Source organism: Poromitra crassiceps (assembly GCF_964638095.1).
Source record: "Poromitra crassiceps genome assembly, chromosome: 21".
Lineage (NCBI taxonomy): Eukaryota > Metazoa > Chordata > Actinopteri > Beryciformes > Melamphaidae > Poromitra > Poromitra crassiceps.
In genome coordinates, this window is record NC_139638.1 from 23115596 (window position 1) to 23140805 (window position 25210).

At 44.0% G+C, this 25210-nt stretch overlaps 2 protein-coding genes across 2 annotated transcripts in view; both read right to left on the reverse strand.

Moving 5' to 3' along the window:
- Positions 1–12177, reverse strand: part of nacc2 (NACC family member 2) — a gene marked incomplete at its 3' end in the record, with an annotated part of 52405 nt that extends 40228 nt beyond the window's left edge. The window contains exon 1 of the mRNA XM_083657384.1: positions 12070–12177. The remainder of the gene's footprint in view (positions 1–12069) is intronic.
- A 4391-nt stretch (positions 12178–16568) lies between these two features.
- On the reverse strand, positions 16569–22327 carry tmem250 (transmembrane protein 250). The gene is made up of 3 exons (XM_083657599.1): positions 22119–22327; positions 21185–21694; positions 16569–17990 (listed from the first exon to the last, which is right to left on the reverse strand). The coding sequence occupies exons 2-3, from the start codon at positions 21430–21432 to the stop codon at positions 17819–17821; spliced, it is 420 nt and encodes a 139-aa protein (XP_083513725.1). The 5' UTR covers positions 21433–21694; positions 22119–22327; the 3' UTR covers positions 16569–17818.
- Positions 22328–25210: the final 2883 nt, after the last annotated feature.

Here is a 25210-nt window from a genome sequence, read left to right on the forward strand (position 1 = left end):
CGTGCGTGTGACATGTAATATGTGTCCATGTCTGTGTGTGACTGCATGTGTCATCCCCTGAATTATACAGTAGGTGTCACCGGCATATTTTGTTTTTCAGTAGAACCAAAAGTCCAGAAGTTATATATATTTGTACAACACAACTATAAAGTGTTATTATTACAGTTCTAGTTATTTCATGTAATTTTCCATCTAGATTGGTGATGTGATCACATGACTGTATCAGGAAGTCCTCCTGGTCATACGTCTTGGCAGTCTCTCTGCATGTGCTCGCATTCATGCTGCAAATACTGGGAACAATCAAGTGTGCACATGCTCCCTTTCTTTCCTTTCTCTACTCGAGCACACATGAACACACACACACACACACACACACACAATCTTTTTTCTTACACAAAGAAGTATACACATGCAACACACACACACACACACACACACACATGAACACACTTACGCACACACACACAAACACGCACACACGCGCGCACACACACACACACACACACACACACACACACACACACACACACAATCTTTTTCCTTACACAAAGAAGTATACACATGCAACACACACACTCACACAGGCGTGACATTCATGATGCCATGTGATCTAGCTAGGCATTATGCCAACGGCCAAACATGTCACTTACCAGAAACCTCTGAGAGAGAGAGAGAGAGAGGGGGGGGGGAGAGAGAGAGAGGGGGGAGAGAGAGACAGGGAGAGAGGAGAGAGACAGGGTGAGAGGAGAGAGAGAGAGGGGGGAGAGAGAGACAAGGTGAGAGGAGAGAGAGAGGGGTGAGAGGAAAGAGAGAGGGGGAGAGAGGGTGGGAGAGAGATACAGGGAGGGAGGAGAGAGGGTGGGAGAGAGGAGAGAGAGAGGGGGTAGAGAGATACAGGGAGAGAGGAGAGAGGGGGGGGGAGAGAGAGACAGGGTGAGAGGAGAGAGAGAGGGGAGAGAGGAGAGAGGGAGAGGGGGAGAGAGACAGGGAGAGAGGAGAGAGAGAGGGGTGAGAGGAAAGAGAGAGGGGGAGAGAGGGCGGGAGAGAGATACAGGGAGGGAGGAGAGAGGGTGGGAGAGAGGAGAGAGAGAGGGGGTAGAGAGATACAGGGAGAGAGGAGAGAGAGGGGGGGAGAGAGAGACAGGGTGAGAGGAGAGAGAGAGGGGAGAGAGAGACAGGGAGAGAGGAGAGAGAGAGAGGGGGAGAGAGGAGAGAGGGGGGAGAGAGAGAGAGAGGGGGGGAGAGAGAGACAGGGAGAGAGGAGAGAGAGAGAGGGGGAGAGAGGAGAGAGGGGGGAGAGAGAGAGAGAGAGGGGGGAGAGAGAGACAGGGAGAGAGGAGAGAGTGGGGGGGAGAGAGAGAGAGGGGGGAGAGAGAGAGACAGCGAGAGAGGAGAGAGTGGGGGAGAGAGAGAGAGAGAGAGGGGGGGGAGAGAGAGTGTAACAGCAAATGTAACGTTTGTGACCTTAGTACAAATGTTACATTATAGCTGTTACAGAGAGTTTGCACAGTGTGTGTGAGAGCTCCTCCTGGTCATGTGCAGCTACACAGTGTGTGTGAGAGCTCCTCCTGGTCATGTGCAGCTACACAGTGTCTATGAGAGCTCCTCCTGGTCATGTGCAGCTACACAGTGTCTATGAGAGCTCCTCCTGGTCATGTGCAGCTACACAGTGTCTATGAGAGCTCCTCCTGGTCATGTGCAGCTACACAGTGTGTGTGAGAGCTCCTCCTGGTCATGTGCAGCTACACAGTGTCTATGAGAGCTCCTCCTGGTCATGTGCAGCTACACAGTGTCTATGAGAGCTCCTCCTGGTCATGTGCAGCTACACAGTGTCTATGAGAGCTCCTCCTGGTCATGTGCAGCTACACAGTGTCTATGAGAGCTCCTCAGCTCAAAAAATTCAAGGTAAAATCCAATCTGCTCCTCCAGTTTTATACAGCCATACTAGAAAGCATCCTCACCTCATCCATAACCATCTGGTACGGCAACCTGGACAGTAACTCACGAAACAAACTCCAACGAATAATAAAAAAAGCTTCAAAAATTATAGGTACCCCACTCCCATCACTAGACACTCTCTACCATAAACGGACAATCACACGAGCACAAAAAATAGTTTCTGACCCATCTCACCCAGCCAATCACCTGTTCCAACTGTTGCCCTCTGGACGGCGCTTCAGATCACTCTCCACCAAAACAACACGTTTCAAAAACAGTTTTTTTCCCACTGCCATCGGGTTTCTAAACTCCACTCACCCCTGAAATCTCACTGCATACCTCTCCAGCAATGTATATGTTGAATGTTCTGTATTTATGTTGTTATATGTCTGTCTATGTACTGTAATGTCTCATGCTGACACTATATTCATGTGCTAACAATTGCTGTACCGAAAGCAAATTCTGCCAACTTGTTATGCAGTCCTTAATAAATGAATCTGAATCTGAATCTGAATCTGAATCTGAATCCTCCTGGTCATGTGCAGCTACACAGGGAACATGAAATGTGGCAGTGCTCTGTAATGTGCTGCTGTGCTCGGTTCACTTAGTTCAGGGAAAAGGGAGCACGTGATGCGGGAGATCTAATGTGGAATTGTTGGGAGGAACATGCCATGTTTACTGTTCATTGTCTCAGTTCTTGGAAAGCTTCCTGAAAAGCACAGAGTGAGCCAAAGCAGCCAATCAGCTACATTTCAAGACTCCTAATAGTGTTGCCTGATCCTCTCTCTTTCTCTTACTTGCTTGCTCTCTCTCGTTATTTCCCACTTTCTTTGTGTTTGAACACGTAGGTGGACTCGATCTAATAGTTGGTTCACATCAGAAATTTAGAATTGAAGGTGTAGAAAACGTAGCTCTATTATCCCCTGGTCTGTGTTGGGTGGAGTTAAAATCAGGATGAGATAAAAAAGACCCAATGAAAAGTTCAACCATATTAGGCTACGCATAATGAGTACAACACCTCACTACAGGTGTTCTGCCCCGCCCTCTTTTGTGCTGTTTGGCAGTCACTTTAGCCCATCAACAATGGCACACAAGCGTTGCATTGTCTGATTGGGAAACCATTATTTAGTGACACATATTCCTCTCCCAAAAACATGAAAAATGCATTGTGCACCGGTTTCAATGAGCGCATGGTGCAGGTCGGAGACCACATTGCATTAATATGCGGAAGGGGTAATATAGCAATGGGATTTGGGGGGAAAACTAGTTTAGACTAGTTTTTGTAACCAGCAGGGGGCACTGGTCCATTTCATGGAGCTACCACTTGTGATGTCACAGGGATGCAAACTAGTCACCTTTAGATGACAGTCACATTTTTCAGCCCAAAATATGAGGATTTCTGAGTGGTTTTATGTCTCTGCCCTGGTATCTGTCACCTTTTTTCACTCTCCATGACTTTGCATCCCTGTGTCAGCCCCAGCAGAACATTCTCCTCTTGTGATGTCACTCCTGTTGTTATGTCACACGCCCATTTATCAAATGCCACCTCTTCCTCCATATTTATACCCTGTGGGGGGGGGGGGGGGGGGGGAGGGAGGGGGGGTCAAACAAATCTTGTCTGAGATGACAGGGTTGAGAGGCGGACCACAAGCCGCACAATGCCGGGTGTCGATGATTTGATTTGACAATTCTGGGGACTGGCTTTGACATTGGCCAATCATGGCGTGTTCCACCCCCAAATCGAGTGGGATTCAGCGTGCTGTCGTCGTGCTACGCGAGTGGGATCCGCGGAGTACCGGGCAGCCATCTGCTTCGTGCGGAGCGAGCGGACAATCCGATGCATGGGTGCTGCCCGCCCGCATGGAATCTCCGAGAGTCGACCCCTGACAACCACGCTCTCAAGCGCGCGCCTTTTACGCTATTTCTGTAAATACGATATTCCTGGAATGCGCGTTTTAAAGAGCCAGTTACATTTCTTTGCATTCTTAGAGATTATAGTTTTTGTTTTTTGTTCATGTTTCATACAATTGGCCAAGTTAGTAGTTAGTTTATGGGATAGGAATTCTGCCAGATGACAGGCACTAGGCGCCATTTTCTACTTCATTTGGAAGAGAAAATTATCCTGAAATGAAGATTTGATTGACAGCTGCCATGTCGTGATATGATTGGTTGAAATGGGGTAGAAATTTGATAGTACTAGGTGACGTCAGCAAACTGTAGATTACTGTTATCAATGAAATCTTGAAAAATGAACTTGATGTGAAAAAGTGTGAAAAACTAAAGAAATTAGATTTTTGTGATTTTTTTTGCATACATTATTAGATAGGTGCACTGCATACCCAGGTATTTGAACTAAAAGAAAAGAAAAGTCATTTTTGGGTTCAGCTCGACTTTAAGCACATTCCATCAAAAGGCCACTAAACAGTTGATGTTTGATGCCAAGAATACCGTCAGAGACCTTTAGAGACACCCCACTCCAGGCTCCGCCAATTGTAAGAAATGGAACGCTTCCGGTCTCCTAAATGAGTGTGGTTCTCAGCTTGTGATTGGCTGTCTGTCAATGGTATGAAACGTCATTGGCTGACCAGTCTTCTAAGGGGGCGTGGCAGTGGCGAAACCTCCGTGGCAAACAAACAGGAAGTGACTGCAAATTGGGGTGTCCAATACCGTCTCTCTCTTTTTGAGCATCTTTCTCCTCTTACTGACCCAACATGCAAGAAATGTTTTACCAGTAAGTAAGTAGCACAGCTAGCTTGCTTGACAGCTTATGTTAGCTTGCTTAGTAGCTACTATAGCTAGCAGATAGCCCTCACTGGCACATTGCTTAGCTTAGTTTAGTTTAGCTTAGCTTAGCTTAGCTTAGCTTAGCTTGGTAAATACATTTCTCATTTTTGGCATGCAAGCTGATTCAGTGGGATGCCCGATTTAATGTTAGGCTATATTTTGACTGTGATCGGGGAATCTGTGGACAGGGTAAAGTCAGAGGGGTTTACTTTATAGCTACTCAACTTTGCTCACTTAATCATGGTTTAGGTCTTTACAGTATGCAACCCAAGCATGAAGTCCAGCTGACGTTCTTCCTCTACGGGAAATTGTGTTTAATAATGAGAGTAAATCTATCATGTTTTTGTCAAACCCTGATACATGGTGAAAGACATCAAAGCCATATGTGATATATGATATGAAAATAATAGACATTTATACTGAACCCAACTATAAAGGTAAGAAAAAAATTGTCAGTCCATTTTCAATCTCTCTGGTACATGGGAATGGTTTTCAGATCAAAACGCTCCAAGAGGAAAGACTAAATAACTAACATTCCTGTGTTGCCATATTGACCTTGCTGCAATAGTCTGGTCTCATTAGCTGAATAATAACATTGTCACAGACACTTACACTCCTCGGTATACAATTGATTTGGCCGGAAAACACATGATATCATTCTAATACAATGTAAGTGTAACGTGATCAAGCTCTCTGCAGTCTCTTGATGATGTCATTATTGGATCCCCGTCCGCAAACGAGTTAAACTGGCTCAACAGAATACCAATTAAGAAAAAACACACACAAAAAAACACACACACACACACACAGTGAAGTGTAACTATCACATTTGAACAATAGCATAGCAGTCAGTCCAGTTACAACATCCAGCAGCAGCTAAGCAGAAGATACAAGACTGATGATGTATGAGTCTATGATGCATGCCTGCACTGGAGCACGTACCATGGACATTGCATCATCATTGTCTCAAGAAAGGCCACGCACACACACACACACACACACACACGCGCACACACGCACACGCACACACACACACACACACACTCACACGCACACACTTGTACGTGCACACACACACACACACACACACACACACACAGCAAGTGAATGGCGTTAGCGTCATTTTCGCTGTGCCTGTGTGCCGTGCGAGTGAAACGCAAAAATGGGGAGATTTCCCAGGCTTTGAAACTAGCCTGGGGCAATAAGTATCTCTGAATTTAATGAAACAAATCTGCTGCAAGAATGAATATCGAATAAATAATAATAATAAATATCTGAGTTTTAACATGAGCTGTCGAGTGCAGGCCTATACTACCGATTATATTGGTTATTATGATATTATGGGCGTGCTTAGGTTTGACCCCATATAAGCAAATCAAGGAATAGAATGAACAAGATTAAGGCCATCTAGGCTCAAATAGTTGTCAAAGAAACAAGAGAAGTTTCACTTAAAAGTGACTTTTTCATGGAGTTCACTGCAATTACCGCTACTGTAAACTAACCCTAACCCCTAACCCTAACCCTAACCCTACTGTAAACTAACCCTAACCCTACTGTAAACTAACCCTAAACCCTAAACCCTAACCCTAACCCTACTGTAAACTAACCCTAAACCCTAACCCCTAACCCTACTGTAAACTAACCCTAAACCCTAACCCTAACCCTACTGTAAACTAACCCTAAACCCTAACCCCTAACCCTACTGTAAACTAACCCTAAACCCTAACCCTAACCCTACTGTAAACTAACCCTAAACCCTAACCCCTAACCCTACTGTAAACTAACCCTAAACCCTAACCCTAACCCTACTGTAAACTAACCCTAAACCCTAACCCCTAACCCTACTGTAAACTAACCCTAACCCTAACCCTAACCCTAACCTAACCCTAACCCTAACCTAACCCTAACCCTAACCCTAAACCCTAACCCTAACCCTACTGTAAACTAACCCTAAACCTAAACCCTAACCCGGCACATCAAACTTTTAGGTGATTTTATCCAAACGCTCTACAAATGACTCAAGTAACAGTCATAATGCTACACAAACTAGGTCCAACTCCACATTGGAGGAAGGTTACAGAGGTTTTAACCTGCATATGATGTTTTTCTACAGTATATCCCTCCCTTTACAGTATATCCCTCCTCCTCGTCCTCTTTTATGTGTCAGACAAAAGATGAGGCAAGAACCTCACAACCTTCGTTCTTTTCTCTCACTCTTTTCCTCTGTCTCTCTCTCTCTATTCTCTCTCTCTCTCTATCAGTATTTGTGTTGGTCATACGTGTGTGTGTGTGTGTCATGTGTGTGTGTGTGTGTGCGCGCGCGTGTGTGTGTGTGTCATGTGTGTGCGTGTGTGTGTGTGTCTCCTTGACACTCCCCAGCTCCAACAGCCCCGGGGCCCCCTTGTGGAATGTTGTATAATGTGAGGCCTATGGAAGGAAGGGCATCCCGGGACACAGCAAGAACACACGCACACACACACACACATACTGTACACAGGCACACACACACACGCAAACGACACACAGAGACAAATACAGCTGTTCAGAGCCATCGCACACAACCTTGGCAGGCGTCCAAGGCAAAGACGTGTGGCGTGGTTGGAAGGCCTGGGTTCAGACAGAAAGAGAGAGAAAACAGCCCACATGGACGTTTTCCATATATGTTGCGTTAAACATTGAAGATAGAAAGTTGGCAGACGGCGCGAACCCACATCACCTCCAGAGCTATTCCCCCGCAGTGAGGCCCTCCCCAGGGGGAGAGGGAGAAATATCATAAATGCCCACATAAACGATGTCCTTATGTTACCTATACAGAGGCCTGGCAGGTAGAGTTATGGAGATGAAAAATCCCCGCTGTCGCGTTATTTTCGAATATGATCGGGGAGCGGAGACAAAAACAGATGGGCAATAAAACACCCCGATGTGGGATTCAAAAGTGTGAAAGGAGGAGAGACGTTTTTTCTAACCAGCTTCTGAACTTACTTGATGCAGTACCACACTTTCAATCCATCACCCGAACCTAAGGAGGTCAACGTTTGAAGCTGTAGTTTATAGATACAGTATACAGTACATGTTGGGGGATGGACCGCGATGTTAAAGCGACACTCTAGCGATTTTCAACCAGCTTTTGTATCATTACAACATTCAGTAGTATATCAGAAAACTGTAAATAGTTTTGAAGTCATTCATTTAGTGTTGACAGTTATTGAGAGTTGATTTGAGTGACGTTGTGGACCAGTGATGTCAGTCATGCACTAGACTCAGCTCTCAGTCTTAATCCGTTTCACTACTGTAAGACTAAGAATATTACTATTTAAATATTTTCATACCGTTAGGTGGTGCTGTTGGAAGCCTTGCATCGGGGGAACCAATCATGAGTGTTGTGGGCGGGCCTGCTTTCTGGGGGCAGTGACACTCATGCAGAACCGGTGTCTCGCAAAACATCGCCGCGTTTGCGGAGAAACATATTAATCACTTAGAAACAAACATAACCTGTTAATAGGACGTGTTTCATCCGGCCCCGGCGGCTAGAGGTCTTTCCCCCAGCGATAAGCCCGACTCCCGAGGCTAACGTTACAGAGCCTGCTGATGACTTCACAGTAGCAAGCGGACCACTTCCGGGTAGGACAAATTATTGTAAAATAAACAACAGGTATAAACTCTCTTTGCAGCACATCAGTGTCTTGCTCTATATTGGAACTATGAAACATTGCATTGCCGCTACAGTACCAAATAAAATTCTAATAATAAATGTAGGCGTGTCTGCTGCCGGCCGTTCTCGCCGGGCTCTGAACCAGATTTGGAACAGTAAATTCCCAGACGTTTGGTGGTTAGGTGGCGCTGTTGGCGCCGCTCACCAAACGTCTGGAAACCGAGACTAGTCATGCACAAAATTACATCACTGGTCCACAACTTCACTCAAATCAACTCTCAATAACTGTCAACACTAAATTAATGACTTCAAAACTTTTGTTATAGTTTTCTCTGATATACTTCTGACGTTGTTGATACAAAAGCTGGTTGAAAATCACTGCGGTGTTCCTTTAAGTTTTCACACTTAGGGGGGGAAGGTCACTGCAAATAGTTGGTAGTACTACCCACTCAAAGATGGCTGATATCTCGTACGACAAACTCTGTCGATGCAGACCGTTATGACGAACTCGCAAGTTTTTCTCGGGAGTTTTTCATATAGTCATCTCGAAAAACAAACACATGGCATGACAGTGGACTAAGAGACAATGCAAAACCGAGGAGAGCGATAGAGAGAGAGAAAGAGAGCTGTGTGTGTGTGTGTGTGTGTGTGTGTGCGTGCGTGCGTGTGTGTGTGTGTGTGTGTGTGTGTGTGTGCGTGTGTGTGCGCGTGTGTCTGACACAGAGAGAGTGGGAAGGAAAGTGACAGGAAATGAAGAAATTGCCACAAGCTACATGCTGGCTAGCCACACGCTGCACCCAAGTCCCATGTACACACACACACACACACACACACACACACACACACAGGGAGGCATGGCGTGTGGGTTTAGTCAGATGTCAAGCTCGACGGAGAGGTCATGCGAGGTAAACAGGGCCACAACAGGAACTACAACAATAGAAAGGCAATGATATACCGTGAAACTCCAAGTGGCTCGTCATTAAATATTGATGTTGCAACAATCACTGCTGACATTGCTGTTGGCTGACATTTGTAATTAGGGTCATTATGGTTTGCTTTGGTGATGTGTTTTGGCACCGAGGTTTTATACGTTTATTGGATTTTGGTTCGCTTGTGTGGAGGAAAGTGGCATTATATACTAAGGTGACCAGATTTCTGAAATGAAAATAGGGGATATTTTCAGTTCTGCAGTCAATATATCATTAAAATATCCAATGTTATTATCTATGTAATAAAAAGTGTGACAATTGTGGTTTCATGTATTTTGACCATGGTGCTATAATAAACTATGGTGCTGGCTGACTGATATCCCTCCAAAATACCAGATTAAGACCTTGAGGGACACCATAGAGAAATCCATGCTCTGATTTCATATGAAAAACGTTTGGAGATTGCACTAAATGAATAACATCTGTAGCATGACATGGTTGGGACCAATGGAGGCTGTAGGTCTTCTAGTTTCATATGATATCAGTTCTTCACTATACTTTTTAAAATTCCCTGCTAGAGCCTCTGAAAGACAGTCATGTCGGCTGTGGACGATGAGTAGACAATCGGGGACATTTTCGGGGACAGCTCCCAGCCGGGGACAGGTCCCCAAAAACGGGGACTGTCCCCGGAAATCGGGGACGTCTGGTCACCCTACGACATGTATATACGACACGTCTTTGCTATAGGCTTAGTCTATATACCGTTAGCCTCTATAGTGTAAGTGATAACATTTGAAGCCGATGACATAAAGGAGGCATGATAAGTGCTGATAAAAGGTGCTACATTTCTTGTGACAGCGATGTGATAATGAAAAGTTACTTTGTCTAGTAAACGTTTGGCCTTGGACGTGTTTGGCCTTGTATAGTACATACATGTGTATAAGCTTTGTTAAAGTGACTGCCTACCACACTATCCCTTCATGCTGTGCACTTCTCTCCACGTGGCGTGTGTCATAAAGAGAACACCGAATTGAGTGGTGGCCAAATGTATTATAGATTGCAATTTGAGCCTATTACTAAATAATTATGCTATTGATAACTTGTATTTGGTTAGTTTTTACCTATCATAAGATTGCCAAAGACAAAACAAGATGATTCAGACAGGGAAAAAGTGTTCTTTTCTCTTTGAGGATTTATTTATGCAAATAACTAGCAGTGCCCCCCCCCCCCCCCCCCATATAATTGCTGTCACTGTTAATTGATATTAAGCGTATTACTTACATTTTGAGGAGCCTTGCTTACACTGTAGCATGGGGTAATAGACTATAATTACAATTAGGTCATACACATTATATAGCCTAGCAGCACTTTTCAAAGTGGGAGGCGGGCCTCCAAACAGTTTCAGGGGAGGCTCAGTGAATGGAAGTGAAAAAAATATTACATTCATTATTATTATTATCAAAAGGAGATCACATAGAATAGCCTAAATGTGTGTGATTTGGTTTACGATATAATTCAGAGATACAGGGTCAGAAACTATTAATGCCTTCAGACAGAGCTTTTCTATGCATTTGGTGGAGTCTGAAGTATATCAAACAGCAATTTCTGGCTATCTTGGCTCAATTGTTGGGTGTCCATAACATAACCATGTCCCATAGGCATCCAGGGATTGAGCAAAACGAAGCAAGTAAACTCAGGCACCTTTTCCCAACCTCTGTCCGAGGGGAGGCCCACAGTGTCAGACTTTGAAAACCCCTGGCCTATAGCATATTGAAAACAGTCTTAGACGTCATCGTTGTATATCTATAAATGGGTTGTTTCTGTCTCTAAAGACTCTCTTCTTCAATCTTCAGCCTCTTTCCAAAAAACAAGCATTTGCCATCTTTTATGAAACATTTTCAGTAAGCTTATTTAAACTTCCCACTCTGACAGGCCAACTCGTTGCCATAACAACACAATTATGAAATTCCCAGGGCAGGGGGAAGGCACTATAACTTGCCTCAAAATAAGTCAGTTGTAATAAGTAGCAGAAAGTCTTAATTAGTCTAAAGTTAGTCCAACCTGAGAATCTAAGAGCAGTAGGTTTAGACCACTAGCTGTAGGCAACTGGCCAGAGTTGTGATGAGTCTATAGCATCACCTATTATTAGGGCTGATGTAGGCTATTTGATAGGTCCGAAAGTGATAGAGTTTTAGGGTTGGACATACCTTGGCTATAAGCTAGCTCTGACACTACAACAAAGTATGGACTATATTGCTCGCGGTTGGATTTTTTTCTTCTTCATCATGACGCAAGCCGGTAATATCATGCCACTTTCTCCACTCATCCCATTGAAAGAATCGACAACACTTCCTTTGTTAACTTAGCCTATTTAAAAAGTGCTGCCCAAACATGCTAGCCCCTGGGCTAAATCATCTTCAGGCAATAATAATCCAGTCATATTAAATTATTCTGGTGGTGCGCTACTACAGTTTAGTGAGAATCACCTCCTAAAAGCTTAGCATAAAATTAACGTCGGGGCTACTCCGTAAAAGTTTAAGAGTTTTGGCTGGTAGTTTTTTTCCCCTCAAAATTGACCGATCATAGCGTCATGTCAGCAGAGTGCCAGGGTATGCCCCCCCCCTATACAACACTAATATTGCACCTATAAAAGAGAAAGAGAGATGCGAGGGAATACTATGTTAAAAAGCCTATGCGTCATACACAAAATCAGGCACAGACTAAACACATCAAGCCAAGAAGACCAGAGGCGAATCATATATTTACCCGATACGGCGCAGCTCCTCCATAAAATGCGGCTGTCAGCTGGCACAGATGTGGCGTGTGGCATGCGGGCTTTACCTTATTATATAGCCTATAAAGTTTACAGGGTCCGAACAGGCCCCTAGCTTTACCTCGTCCGCTGCTGCTGCTGGCTCACTCTACTGTATCTGCCCCCATCTCTCTCTCTCTCTCTCTCTCTCTCTCTCTCTCTCTCCCTCTCTCCCTCCCTCTCTGTCCCTTTTGCAGGAAGTGAATGCCGTTCACATGAACAGTATATGAACTGCAAGCAGCCTGACATCATGCACCATTCGGTAAAGACTTTTTCTTTTTTTCTCTTTTCATTTAAAGACACACAGACATTTTGGAGAGACTGCCAGCTTTACTGTACACCACGGCTCGATCTGCTATAGACAGTCTACGCGGCCAATCGGCTCTCGGCAATTACGGTCATATCGTGCGCCTTTAGGACACATGAACTCAATACACTCTGCTGGCCGCGCTTAAAGGTGTACCACTACTGGAGGTATTCACAAAACCTGCGCTCCTAGAGTTACGGTACGATTTATTCCTAACACAACACCCTGGATGTGGATGGCTGGATCTCTGCAGTATGTTATAGAAAGATGGGAACGAATCTGCAACTATAAATAGGGCCAAAGGGTCCCTTGGGTGCTCTTAAGCAAATCTACACGCGCGGTTACCCCAGGTGTCCTTGTGTGATGACAGCTATGATGCGCATGTGTGCCACTCTCCTAAATTGTAAGCGCCAACTGCTGCCACTGACCTCAAGTCAACTTTTCTGTCCTGAAGGAATACTGTCACAGCATGTCCCATTCGCCATCCTAGCTCAACTTATATTTATTTATATATACTATAACTTATATATACTTCAAACCCCAATGAAAAATCACTGTAACAGTAGTAGTAGTAGTAGGTAGTAGTAGTAATAATGATAGTAGTAATAATAATAATAATAATAATAATAATAATAACAATACATTATAATAATGGTGAGATAGAGGTACAAAGTGTTTTGCAAACACGAAGCAAATTGAACAGCAGAATAAAAATGATTTACCAGTGGATACAAAATACACAAAATAAAGGGAAGGATAATAAACATGACTCCATAGTGCAGTTAATATAACAAAAATAAAATAGACAAATAAAATAAGATAAAAAGAAAAAATATAATATATTACAATAAAATGACAGACCCTAGAATCATGTAAAAAATATATAGTATCGAAAAGTATGTTTTAGGCAAATCTTCAGGGATGTCAGGAAAGCAAACACAGTAAATGTTTGCCCACGCACGCACGCACGCACGCACGCACACACACACACACACAAAGGAGAGGGGACTCATATTAGCACATTTTGCAATGACAACTGTAACGCCCCCCCCCTTAAACCTCCATCAGGGCCGTGCAGAGACCTTTAGAGGGGCAGGTATGTTAAAAAGGAGCACATGCAGACCTGCCAAACTTGCAGTTATTTAACATGAATCAGTTATGAAGAAAAAACATACAGTCATATTTTGAGAAGAATTCCTCTTCTACTCCACCCCACCCCACCAGACACAATTTCTGGTCCAGTAAAAAGCACTCCACAGCTGTGAGTCAGGTTCAGGGAAAGGTCAAGTAGGGGGACGGTACTGCCACCCTGGCTTTGGGTTAGGGTCTTGGGCTTGTTGTTGTTGTTGCAGCAATTTTTCATTTGATACCATTTGTTATGCAGATTTGGTGCAAGATTTCACCATTCCCTCAAAATACTACATTAATACACTAAGACCTTGAGGCAGTGTTGGGGTCAAGACCACGTAAACCGAGACCGAGTCAAGACCAGGACCGAGACCGAGACCAAGACCCAAGACCAAGACCGATGGGGAGCGAGACCGAGTCAAGACCAAGACTGAGGCTGATGATTTGGATGACATCTCTGCAGCCACTGCTCTGCTCTCCCATGCCGTGTCTCCTTGTGTTGTCTTCCTTGGCGCGTGCGTGAGGGGAGTGGTTTCAGTGGGAAAACGTTCAAACTGAAAAAAGTTATTGGTTGCAATCGAAGGGGGGCTTTCTACACCCAATCACATTCAAAATAAAATAGGACAATACACAGGCAGGCAATGATGTCACTGCAAGTCCGAGATCAGACCAACAATGTCGTCAAAATGTGGTCTTGAGACCAAGACCGGTCTTGAGTACTCCAACACTACCTTGAGGAACATAGAAAAAGAGAAAAATTAGAAAAAATTCATGCTGTGGTTTGGTATCAAAAACCTTTGACATCGAGATTTCTGTAAGAATTGCATTTTTCGGCGATTGGGTGGCGAGAACTTCTGTTCTGGAAATTGCTCAGACAGAAACCCCCTTATCGTCAATATAGGAAAGGAAAAATACATCCCCTGAAGTTCTCTCACTTGTGTTTGTAAAGTTTCATGAGGATGTGGTTATCCTAGAGGTCACAATAGGTCATGTTTAGTCTCGCAGTAGCCAGCCGTAGATACGATGCATCTACTGTATGTCTGGAACACAACTCTTCAAAAGTGGTTAACGCCTGCCCCCCAAAGACAACAAAAAGAGACATGACAGACAACAAATTGGCAACACGTCATCCATACTAGAAGCAAACTTCCTCAATTGTTAAACTGAAAGAAGCAAAGAGATTAGGTATGACAAACATTAAGTGTATCTACTGCACTATATTAATATTACAAGGCAATCAACGTTTTCTCATTTGCCTCTGGTTGGACCGTGCTGTTAGATGGGTCCGGCTCAGAGTATGAGGCATATGATGTGTTGATCCACAGAACAATAGCTTATTGTTGCCCACTGATTATCCATTTACAGCCTGAGGCCATACCAGTCTCAAGCAGATCTCTGCCACCTACCTACCAGTCTCAAGCAGATCTCTGCCACCTACCAGTCTCAAGCAGATCTCTGCCACCTACCAGTCTCAAGCAGGTCTCGGCCACCTACCAGCCTCAATAATGCCACAAAGTTCACCTACCAGCCTCAATAATGCCACAAAGTTCACCTACCAGCCTCAATGCCACAAAGTTCACCTACCAGCCTCAATGCCACAAAGTTCACTTACCAGCCTCAATAATGCCACAAAGTTCACCTACCAGCCTCAATAATGCCACAAAGTTCACTACCAGCCTCAATAATGCCACAAAGTTCACCTACCAGCCTCAATGCCACAAAGTTCACTACCAGCCTCAATAATGCCACAAAGTTCACCTACCAGCCTCAATAATGCCACAAAGTTCACCTACCAGGCTCAATAATGCCACAAAGTTCACCTACCAGCCTCAGTGCCACAAAGTTCACCTACCAGCCTCAATAATGCCACAAAGTTCACCTACCAGCCTCAATACCACAAAGTTCACCTACCAGCCTCAATAATGCCACAAAGTTCACCTACCAGCCTCAATGCCACAAAGTTCACCCACCAGCCTCAATAATGCCACAAAGTTCACCTACCAGCCTCAATGCTACAAAGTTCACCTACCAGCCTCAATGCCACAAAGTTCACCTACCAGCCTCAATGCCACAAAGTTCACCCACCAGCCTCAATAATACCACAAAGTTCACCTACCAGCCTCAATAATGCGACAAAGTTCACCTACCAGCCTCAATGCCACAAAGTTCACCTACCAGCCTCAATAATGCCACAAAGGTCACCTACCAGCCTCAATGCCACAAAGTTCACTACCAGCCTCAATAATGCCACAAAGTTCACCTACCAGCCTCAATAATGCCACAAAGTTCACCTACCAGCCTCAATAATGCCACAAAGTTCACTTCCAGCCTCAATTCCACAAAGTCCATGTCTAAAGGTAGTGATGATGATGGTATCCCTCTGCCTCTTTAACTTTTTTTTCCTGTGCTAGGCAATGATTGATTAAAAGGACAAGATGGAGTTAAAACCTCCCCGTTCTACAATGACTTCTGTCCTAAGATGACGCTTTTAAAGAAACAACAGCAAATATGCAGAGACTAAGTCCAAATCCACCACCATTATCCCCATTTCCCCCCCTTATCCTATTGGGCTTCTTTCAGTGGTTCAGCCCGTCCCGGCCGCCATCAGATCCTGTAGGCATACTTCAGGCATGTGAAAAGGAGGCTATATAAGGTGATTGGGACACAGCCATTTCCATTGTTATGCTTGGCAGAAAGCGAGGAGTCTGGTTGTGGGTGGTGATTGTGTGCCGGGGGAAGAAGCCAAACAGAGAGGTCTGTCAGAACCATGTGCAGGGCGGCGACGCATGGAGCAAACTCGACCCCGAGCCACCCTCAATTTGAACTATCGCACACTCTCATGACACAGCCTGAGGCATCGTGGGTATTAGAAAACAGTATTATGTAGAGTATAGACACATTCACTTTTTTCTCTTCCCTATATTTTAAAACGGCACCTTTGATCAACATACAATTTATTAAATCACTTTACAAAAAAAAGTATGTTTTGTCACTTACAGTAAGGATTCATTCCCCCCCAACCCCCAAACAACAATAACCACAATTTAGCAGATAAGTTCTTTTTTTGGTCACTTCATCCAAATCATTTATAATCTCCATCCGGTGTATAATAGACCCTTCTCACGGGGGCCATTTTTGTGTCGAAAAGGCAGGGTAAACACAGGTGCAAAAGCAAAACACTAACGAGGGTTTCCACCTTCCATGATTGGAATTTGGAAACCCTCGTTCGTTTTTTGCTTTGCACCTGTGTTTATTCTGCCTTATCGACACAAAATGGCCCCCTTGAAAAGGGTCTATTGTGTAAGTGTTGAACTGCACACAACATAGTCCAACACACTGTAAGGCTTGTCTCAACCTGGGAGACATGGTACGCTTTTGCACACCAGCTATTGGGCTGTTTTGTTTATTTTGGCACAAATGACTGTCTTGCATCACATGGGTCATGTGTTAAGTCTGTTTTCTGTGCAACACAGACTTTGACATTTAGTGTACAGTAGGACACTTTTCCTTTGCTGTATGTAGATTGGCATGTAGTTAGTAGTCAAAATGTCCCCCCAGGTTTCCAATGTGCAAATCCACATTACAACAGAAATATGACATTACGCTTTTGGGTTTTATACAGTATTGGGCAATCCTGTGTGAAGTCTGTTTCTTCAGCTGAAGCTTTTTGAAAAGCATGTCATGTAACCAGTTGTACAGATGATTCTCACAACTTAATCCCTATAGTCCATTTTAGGGCTACGGACCCCATTCGATGAGACTTATCTCAGGCCTAAATCAGAATATTGTTATTGTTAGATATGATTTTGAATGAGAATCCCATGACTATCTGTACTGTAGGTAGAGAGATAATAGCTAAACTATGATCAAATTAATCATTCTTCTACATTCTCTAATTGTATTAAATTTTAAAGAATGGTGAAGTTTCACAATTCATCAACAATTTGCTGGGGACCCCCTGGAACCCCCTCCTCAAGGACCCCCTGGTGGTCCCTGGATCTCGCGTTGAGAACCACTGTCGTAGAGGACTGTCCAATAGGATCATCGAGACACAGACACAAAATACAATACATTCTGATTGGATTCTATCATATCAGAAATCCAAATCTCTAGGATTTCATGACTTTAGTATAGTGTCTGTGATACAGAGCAGTCCTCCAGGGAAGTGCTACAGCCAGGTGCGCGGCGCTCTCCCATAAAACCACACGATGCTGACGTGACTGGGTGGAGGGGACACGGCGTTCCACGTGGGACCCTGTCTCAGTTCCCTACATGTCCACAAACACCATGAAGCAGGAGCCCAGCCCGCCCACCAGAAACATGGTGACCTGCATGCTGTAGATGAACAGGTCATTGACCACCCCAAAGTCAAGGCGCCGGTGTCCCAGGAGCAGCAGGATGACGGACAGCTTGTACTGCAGGCGCAGGAGCACGCGGACGCTGATGAGAGAAGCAAGAGTGAGAATCACTTGTATTGCCACAGTATGTAATCAGATTACTGAGGGATTTGACTTAGTCTAAGTATGCAGTGTAGCGGTCACATCATTAGTCAGAAGACAAAACATGAGATGACAAAAAAAATCGAAAAGTGCTGTAAAATACAGTATATACAATATACGTCATGAATTAGAATGTTCTGAGTGATAATAGGAATTTACAATCCATAAGGTGCACGAATCTGTAGGTTGAAAGGAAGGCTTTGTCGATTTTCAACCCACTTTGTATCATTACAATGTCGGTAATATACCGCAGATGGGCAGTGTTTACCTTATCTTGGTAAATGGTAAATGGCCTGCATTTATATAGCGCTTTTATCCAAAGCGCTTTACAGTCAGTAGGTACATTCACCCATTCACACACCGATGGCGGCAGCTACCACGCAGGGTGCTGGCACACCATCGGGAGCAATTTGGGGTTCAGTGTCTTGCCCATGGACACTTCGACATGCAGACTGGAGGAGCCGGGAATCGAACCACCGACCTCTTTTATCCAAAGCGATTAGTGGACGACCCGCTCTACCTCCTGAGCTACAGCCGCCCTTATCTTCATGTTTTCCTGTGCCGAGAGCTCTGCAGTTTATTCCAGGCACTTCCGTATCCAAGCGACACAAAACGCGTCATTTGGAGACAGAAGTGAACAGGTGTTCTGCTCGAGGGCGGCTGTTCCAACTAAAGATTGTTTACTTTTTCTGTATGCGCATGAATGGGGATTTCTCGTGCAGAAAACATGAACAGAAGGTAAACACTGGGTATGGGGTTCGTGTCAGCGCGGGGAAGGGGGGGGGGGTTCTGGCCTGTTGTCGGGCCTGCTGTGTCAGGGGATATTTGGGGGGTGGTAGAGTCCTAAAGCCCAATTTATGCTTCGTCTGCCGACACTTTTGAAACGGTCGCCGACAGAAATGAGGACTTGAGTTGACACTTTCAAGTGTCTGCGAGCAGTAGGGCTGTCACTTTTCATTCGAAATTCGAATGCAACTTCGAATGTGGGGGGAGGGGTTCGTTTTCGAAATGTAATTTGAATGTTCGAATTTTTATTTTATTTTTTATTATAATTTTTTTTTTTTTTTTTTTTTTATGAACCAAAATTAACCAACTGCTGCTTGCTGGTAATGTTAATCCCATGTCAGAAAAAGTCTCCAGATTTGTCGCGTTAGTCTCTTCTGAGAAAGATTGTCTCCAGGGTCTGAAAAGTTGTCTCGAGTTGGATGCAGCCAAGTTTGTGAGGCAGTGTTGTGACTGTGAGCGTCCAAGCTAACACGTCGGGCTGATGCCCGGTGGCCTGCAGTGGGTTGCACCAGCTGTGCGTAAGTTGAAACGTAAGCTAGTTTGAACGTAAAGTCTCACTAAGTCCGAGTTTACGCACTACTAAAAATATTTGGGTTGCACCAAGTTAAATAGTTACAACGTAGGCATAAGTTAGAACTTAAAATTTACACCTACGTCTTACTAGGTGTAAAGTCCTCCGTAAAATATCAGTCGGCACGGATTGCAACTTGGCACCGTGGCGCATCGTTGTTTTGCGTCCGCAACGCGCTCTCCGTGATAAATTACACCCTTTGATATTTATGACTCACGCTTTTGTTTCCCACAAGCTGCAGCACTGCATACAAATTAAAATAACCGCAACAATTTAGTGAGGCAGGATGGTGGTATAGCCTACAATACTGATGAAGAGCTCACAGATAAACGTTAACAGTAATATGAACCTAAATGAACGTTACTCAATAACGTTCTCATTTGATTAGTGTTGATGAAATATGAAAGCACTAATTTGCGGTGGGCAACATGTCCTGTTTTCACTCCACTTAAACAACCGTAAATAAACACCGTTTCCACCGTGCTTTTCACTGATTGGTCACAGATACTGTACACGTCATTGTCTGCGACACTATTTTGGTTAGTATGGACTTTAGGGTCTACTAGTTAAGATGTACCTTACGTCTCCGTGGTGCAACCAAACAAAGACACAACTTTAGTGTCAAACTAACTAGTTTGAACGTAGCAGTTAGTGTGGACTTTACACCCTAACTTAAGACAGAACTTACGTTCAGCTGGTGCAATTTTTTTTTTTTTTTTTTTTTTTTTTTTTTTTTTTTAAATTACGGTAACCAAAAAACTTCGAATATATTCGAACGAATTTCGGGCAATTAAAGTTCGTTCGAATTTTATTTTGGGGAAAAAGTGACAGCCCTAGCGAGCAGTGTCTGCTACCTGGTGAAATGTCTAGTGTCGCTGACTACGTCATAGTATCGCGCAAGTCTGATTGGCTATATAGACGGCATGCGTTTGACTTCCTTGTTTTGGTTTTCACTCGATTGAAATGAATGAACGTGTCTCCGCTATTTTTATCAGCCTGTCCTTGATCTATGACTTCGTGAAAATCACAAAGAACATTGTGCATTTCCCAGAGAGAGAGAGGAGGTGAGTTGTGTGTCGTTTATATGCGGCTGCAGTCAAGTATGTTACATCTTGCCTCCGATGTGGTTTCACTGTGCGTTCCCTCTCTTCTCTTGGCTGTCAGCATTTAATAGCGTTCGAGTGTCACGTGACCGTTAAACAGAAGCGAACGTTCACTGAAGTATAAATGCAACACCATGAGCGACACTTTCTTTTTCGTCTGCGACCATGTGCTGAGCGACACTTTCTAATAAGTATAAATTAAGCTTTACTCCTTATGCTGCCTTCCAGACAACTGGGACGTGGGTGTTTCCCAGTGGAAAAGTCCCACCCCCCACCTTCAAAGCATTCCAGAGCACAAAGGCAAAACGCAACAAAGAAACATGGCGGACCGCGACAAACTTTTTTTTGTTTGGCAAATAGCAAGACATCTTAACAACGAGCAGAGCACCCTCCTTACATATTTAAATGAAAATGAGGAGCAGCAAAGACACATAAGGTAACACACTATATTACACTTAATACTTTGGACTACATACTCCATGGTTGCGGCCATTGTTGTGTGACGTCACGTCAGACAACTGATTCCCAGTCTAGTGGGGGTAGATTTTTTTCTCCCAGTTTTCAAGTCGGAGCTCCCACTTTGAGCGCCGTTCCAGCGCACTTTTCCTAATAGGAGGCCAGAAAATCCGAAGGTCCCAGTTGTCTGGAAGGCAGCATTAGTAGTGATGTACGTACCTGATGTACTGCACGAAGAAGAGAAGCGAGAGCGCCACCCACAGCAGGGAGGTCAGAAGGCTGCAGCCAAAGTAGAGGAGGAAGCGGAGGAAGCTGTACATGCAGCGCGAGCGCAGGTACAGGTCGAAGTTGTTGTACTTGGTGTGCGCCAGCTGGGCGGAGTGTGCCGAGCCGCAGGCTGAGTGCATGCAGGTGGTGTGGGGGCCATGGAAGCTGCGCATCCGCCGAGGGATGGGGATCACAGGCATGAGTGGGCTACTTGAGCCCCACGCAGCTGCAGCACCACACGGGAGTCCCAGGTGCAGGACGAGTCCTCCACCACCACTGCTGCTGCTGCTGCTTCCACCAGAGAGGCAGCTAACATCATTAGGTACTAGTGGAGCAAAGTCTGGCTCTCAGGGGGAGCCTGTAGCTGTGTGAGGATGTTGTAGCTGCTGAATGGGCTCAGTCTTCCTATATGGAATTCCAGTCAGTGATGATTTCTTGTGGGCATCGAAATGCACCCGGGTTCTGTGAAGAACACACAATTATGTAACGGTACGGTACCTTCGGACATGGATTTACATTCACATAGTGCACACACAGAGATATAAGAAACAAATACTTAAGATGCAGGCCTATAATAGGCCTACATTATTAATTTTATAATACATAAAAAAAGAATGCAAAGTCTTGAGGCATCGTTTATAGCCTGGTACCATCCGGTCACGTGAACTCACATTTGTATTTGTTCACGGATCCGGATTTCTTTTTACCATTATTGTTTAAACTTTATGGGATTAACCATTTAGCCTACATGGTCACCTGCTGCATATTATGTTTGAAACCATAAAAGCACATGCTAGCTAGCGCGCAGCTATCTAGACCATGTTAACGTTAATCTTGTCGTTCTTGTGCTAGTCCAGAAATAATGCAGAAGCAATGGTCATCTCACATGCAGAATTCCTCGCACGTCTTCCTCCTCAGCAACGGGGTTCTGTTTGGAGACGACTGGGGCCAAAAGATCACAGCTCAGCATTTGGCTATACTATAAATACACAAAGTGCTATTTTCCCGCGATGCACAATCTCACTGATGTAGACGTTTTGGCCTAAATCACTGCATTGTATACGAAAGAAAGGAACCGAGGCGGGCCCATGATGTAGCGACGGACGGCAAGCCGGTGCTTGTCGCAAAACGTCCTGTCGCAAAAGATACGAGTCATCCTCGCTGACGACAGCGCCGAATTAAAGGGGAAGTGCACCTCAAAAATGCTCGCGACGCATTTAATTTTGTTTAAAAATACACGTTCCTGTTGTTCGTCTGTCTTCCACAGCCCGCAGTGGTTCTCAAAGTGGGGTCCGGGGACCCTCAGGGGTCCTTAAGCCCCCCCAGCAAAAAGGGTAATTGTTTATTTTCACTATAAATTCCAACCATAAATAACACAATGACAATGAATTTAGCTGAGTCAGCTGACTATTTTGGTCTTGGTGTGAGATTCTCCCTCTCTCCTGGTCCTGTCTTGCAGGAGCCGCGTGTTGTGGTCGATTGGGTGCACCTGGGCCCTACCTGGGCCCAGTGTACAATTTGGTTAAGACCTTCAGACCATTCAGTCTCTCTCCCTCCTCTCACCTATGCAACTTTTGTTCTGTTCTTTTGTTGTAGTTTGTGATGACTAGTTATTTTCCAGTTTTAAATTATTGTTTCAACTTTTACTTTGGTGTGCGTATTCTATTGACTCCCCTCATACACAGCCAGGAAGTAACAAATGAGGGGAGTCATACACCAAAATAAAAGTTAAAACAATAATTTATTAACTTAAACCAGTGTGTGTGTGTGTGGGGGGGGGGGGGGGGGGGGGACAAACTACATTAAACAGAACAAAAGGTGCATCAGTGCAGGGAGAGAGATTTATCGAATGGTTTGGAGCCAGGTGCCCAATCAGCGACCCCAACACCAGGGTCCTACTACAAGACGGGCCAGGAGAGTGGGGGGGGTTGTGACACAAAAGCTAAAATCGTAGCCTAGCAGATGGGGGGACCCTGGGCTCGTGGTCTAAATTTTGTGCCAGTTTAGGGGTCCTTGACATGAAGTTTGAAAACCACTGCCCCAAGGAGGGCAATTTCCCATAAAACTGGACAGGTTTTGGTCTCCAGTGCTAATAATACCAGGGTCTTGTAGGCTAGGTCCCTGGGGGTTTGAGCACTCCACATTTGGATGAAACAATGTTTTGTGAGAGATTTAATCATACATGTACCTTGTTATAATTATATGTTCAATTATACTGCATCTCTGACGTAAGTGAAAGTAGTCTATTTCCCTGTCTACTGTACTATATTTTGAGTCTCTGGCCTAGTTTTGAACTTCCACTTTCAGAGTGTCAGACAGGTCTGATTCTATAAATTTACCAGACAGTCACATGTATCTACATGTATTTTAATCACTCTGACATGTACCGCCTGTTGATATGCCCAAATGAGTTGTGTTTCCTGTGTGTTTCTCTTCCCTTAATTTCTGTAGGCTATAAGTAACAGTGTTGGGCAAGTTACTTTCAAAATGTAATATACTACATATTACTAGTTACTTTCATTTGAAAGTAATAAGTTACTTTACAATATTACTTTCTGTGTAGAGTAACTCATTACCTATTACACTACTTTTGCATTACTTTCACCAAAATAACAGCAGCAGCAGAATGACATTGCCGCCCCGGAACCATCCCGAAAAATAATTTCAACCACCTTGAAATCAATGTAAACAGTCCAAAATTCTAAATGTTATTATTTTCATTTCTTATTGTCATCTATAGAGGTTATTTGCATAAAAACACACAGTTTGATTAGGAAATCATTGTGTCTTTTTTAAATATGTGCTTTGATTTAATCAAATGTAACTCAATTTGTAACTTGAGTTACTTGACAAAGTAACTGGTATAATATTACTGAAATCCTATAAGTAATAAGTTATATTACTGAGTTACTGCTAAAAGTAATATATTACATGTAATATGTTACTTTTGTAATGAGTTACACCCAACACTGATAAGTAACAATGATTTTATGCTTGGAGTTAGAGTTTGCTCTCCACACAGTATCCACACTATCAGTGTGCTGTTTGAGTCAACTGGATTTTCGAACCAATTAGCTATAGAGATCATACATTCCACGAAAGTACAACTAGAATTGCATTCATTCATTCTATTGCAACAAAAGTCTAGTTTGCTATGTTCAAGGCCTAAAGTTTAAGGCCAGTGTTATGCCCAAGATGTCCAAGTCTGAGGCCTTCTTGAAGTACTATTAATATTTAGCATACTTTGATGTATCCATGTGCATCTATTTGTCTTGGTGTGCGTGTGCGTGTGTGTGTGTGTGTGAGAGTGTGTGGAGGGGCCAGCATGCACGTGTGTCTGTGTGACCCGTAGCATGTTTGCGTGAGAGACACATTAGACTTGTTCTTATAGCCTCTCTCCGGCGTGTTCTCTGTAGATCACGTAAGCCTAACCTTCAGTGGGCAGATTTATCAGTTGGCCAAATGATTACATCTCGGCTATTTGTCAGCACGCCAGACGGCAGCGGGTGACGATAAATCACCAACGGAGGCTTTTAAAAAAAGAGTTTATTACAGTTGTTAATAGTGTGCTGGATCACTTTCCTCAGGATTTAAAGGTGTATTATGCAAAATCAGAAAAACAAACCTTATAATATTTAATCAAACATACATAAAGCTGTCATAGACACCGAATAAATTCATCCAATTACCTCGCTTGCAGATTATGATCGCTTTTACTAATGAAATTCACAGTGAATAATTTGAGTGGCAGCCAAGCACTGATGTCAGCTTTAAGAGTATATAAGACTGTACCTAAAGAGAAGAGGCAGCAGTAGTAGAGTATCTGTTCCAAGAGAACACTGTCACTGAATGTCTCTCACCACTGATGCAGGCAGGCACCCCTTGGATCAGCACCATCCGTTGTCAATGTCGCCCCCTAGCGGCACAAAGTCAATACAGCATGACTAACAATTGGACAGAGGGCCAGCCTGTGTTTAT